Source organism: Vombatus ursinus, unplaced genomic scaffold, assembly GCF_900497805.2.
Source record: "Vombatus ursinus unplaced genomic scaffold, bare-nosed wombat genome assembly UNPS02014662.1, whole genome shotgun sequence".
Classification (NCBI taxonomy): domain Eukaryota; kingdom Metazoa; phylum Chordata; class Mammalia; order Diprotodontia; family Vombatidae; genus Vombatus; species Vombatus ursinus.
The window spans coordinates 1009301-1011413 of NW_020954440.1; the positions used below are offsets into that span (position 1 = coordinate 1009301).

General features: G+C 42.4%; 1 protein-coding gene across 1 annotated transcript; it reads right to left on the bottom strand.

Annotated features, from left to right (window-relative positions):
- Positions 1-801: 801 nt before the first annotated feature.
- Positions 802-1740, bottom strand: LOC114042634 (olfactory receptor 1444-like). Its single transcript, XM_027861323.1, has one exon. It carries the CDS (start codon positions 1738-1740, stop codon positions 802-804), a length of 939 nt encoding a protein of 312 aa, XP_027717124.1.
- Between the last annotated feature and the right edge of the window lie 373 nt (positions 1741-2113).

Consider the following 2113-nt stretch of genomic DNA (forward strand, 5'->3'; position numbering starts at 1 on the left):
GAAGTAATATCTGAAGCAACCTTGTATTGGAATGTAGCAAAGACATTTAATCCTAATATCAGATTCACGGATTCCGGCAAAGATAAATTCAAAAAAAGGCTCACTGGAGAGTATAAATGGCAATAGTAATTCATGGCTTCTACCAATGCATTTGCCCCAGTTCATTTTCTTTGTCTTTAAACATGCAGCCATATTGCTAGCCTGCACTGCTCTGCACTGTGCCTTGGACACAGTTAAATACTCCTCTTGAATTTCCATAAACTATTATTCTTCTTGTTTCACATAACCCAATTGTATTCTGTGACTTAGTGGACTACTTTATGCTTTGCTAGAGCAGAAACTACAGAAATTTCAGGCCACAAGACTGTAGATAGTTGGGAAGATCTCCTGAGTTGGCTTATTGCTTTTTTTTTTTCCTAACTAATCTTACACATAAAGATAGTCCAGTGTAGCAGATAGAAGTCAGGGCTTGGGATCCAGAAAAATTGGGTTTGGTTTCTGCTATGGGATCATAAGCAAGTCATTTGACCTCCATGTGGCCCCAGGAAAAACATAAGGACTTAACTACTAAGTCTTAGATTGGTTGTGATTTACAAATGTATAACAGTAGAAGGACTTCTCATTCTTGCTTCAGTGAGTTCACACCCCAAGATTCATAGGACCATTCATCTAGAGCCATAAGGGAACTTTGAGGTCATCTAGTTCAGTCCCATTCCAATTTACAGATGAAGAGACTGAGGACCATTCAGTTAAAGACAACTAGAAGTGCCAGAGATGAAATGCCCCTATTTGCTGGAAAGTTTAAACATTCCTAGAAAACCTCACCTGTCTGATTATTTTGCTGAGGGCATTTTTGACTTCTTTGTTCCTCAGACTGTAGATCAGGGGGTTCAACATGGGGATCACCACTGAGTAAAAAACAGATGCTATTTTATCAGTGTCCATGGAGTGGCTGGAGCCTGGTTGTAAGTACATGAAGATGATTGTCCCATAGAAAATGGAGACACCAGTAAGGTGGGAGGCACAGGTAGAGAAGGCTTTCTGGCGGCCCTCAGCTGACCGCATCCTTAGGATGGCGATGCAAATGAACAGGTAGGAGATCAAGATGACCAGGAGAGTAAAGAAGACATTAAAACCAACAGCAAAGATGACAACCAACTCTCTGACATGGGTGTTAGAGCAGGAGAGAGCCAGGAGTGGGGGGATATCACAGAAAAAGTGATGAACCACATTAGAACTACAGAAGGAGAGGCTGAAGGTATCTCCTATATGGATAGAAGCATTCAAAAAACCACAGATGTAGGAACCAATGACCAGGCAAATGCACACACTCACTGTCATAGTGGTGGTATAATGGAGGGGCTTACACACAGCTGCATGGCGATCATAGGCCATGGCAGCCAGGAGGTAGCATTCCACTGTGGCAAAACCAGCAAAGAAGAAGGACTGGGCAGCACATTCTGAGTAGGAGATGACCTTATTCCCTGAGTAGAGGGCAGCTGCCACCTTGGGAGCTACAGCTGAGGAGTAACCCAGATCTGCAAGGGAAAGATTACTGAGGAAAAAGTACATTGGAGTGTGGAGGCGGGTGTCAGAATGGATCAGCACTATCATTCCCAAGTTCCCTACAAGGGTGAGAAGATAGATGAACAAAAATACCAGGAAGAGTGGGAGATGAAGCTTGGGGTCGTCTGTCAGACCCAAGAGAATGAACTCTGTCACTTCCGTGCTATTTCCCATGAAATTTTTCTCTTTTATTTCTCCTACCTATGGGGAGAAAGGAAAAGGTGCTGATGAAACAGGGATGAGGTCATTCCTTCATTCAACAAGCAGTTATTGAAGACCTACCACAAGCCAGACACTGTGCTATGTGCTGGGCACACAGGAACAAAAACTAAACAGACCCTACCCTCATTGGGCTTACCTTGAATTCTGTTGAACACAACTATATGTATACACATGAATAAATACAAAATCTAGATGAAGTAGGTAAAATATATAGGAGGAAGAGAGACATTAACATCAGGTACTTTCATATAATAGGTGGTTGATATAGCTTTCCCTCTGTCTAGATTCTGCTCACTCCTGAAATTATAAGGAAGAGGAGAACCAT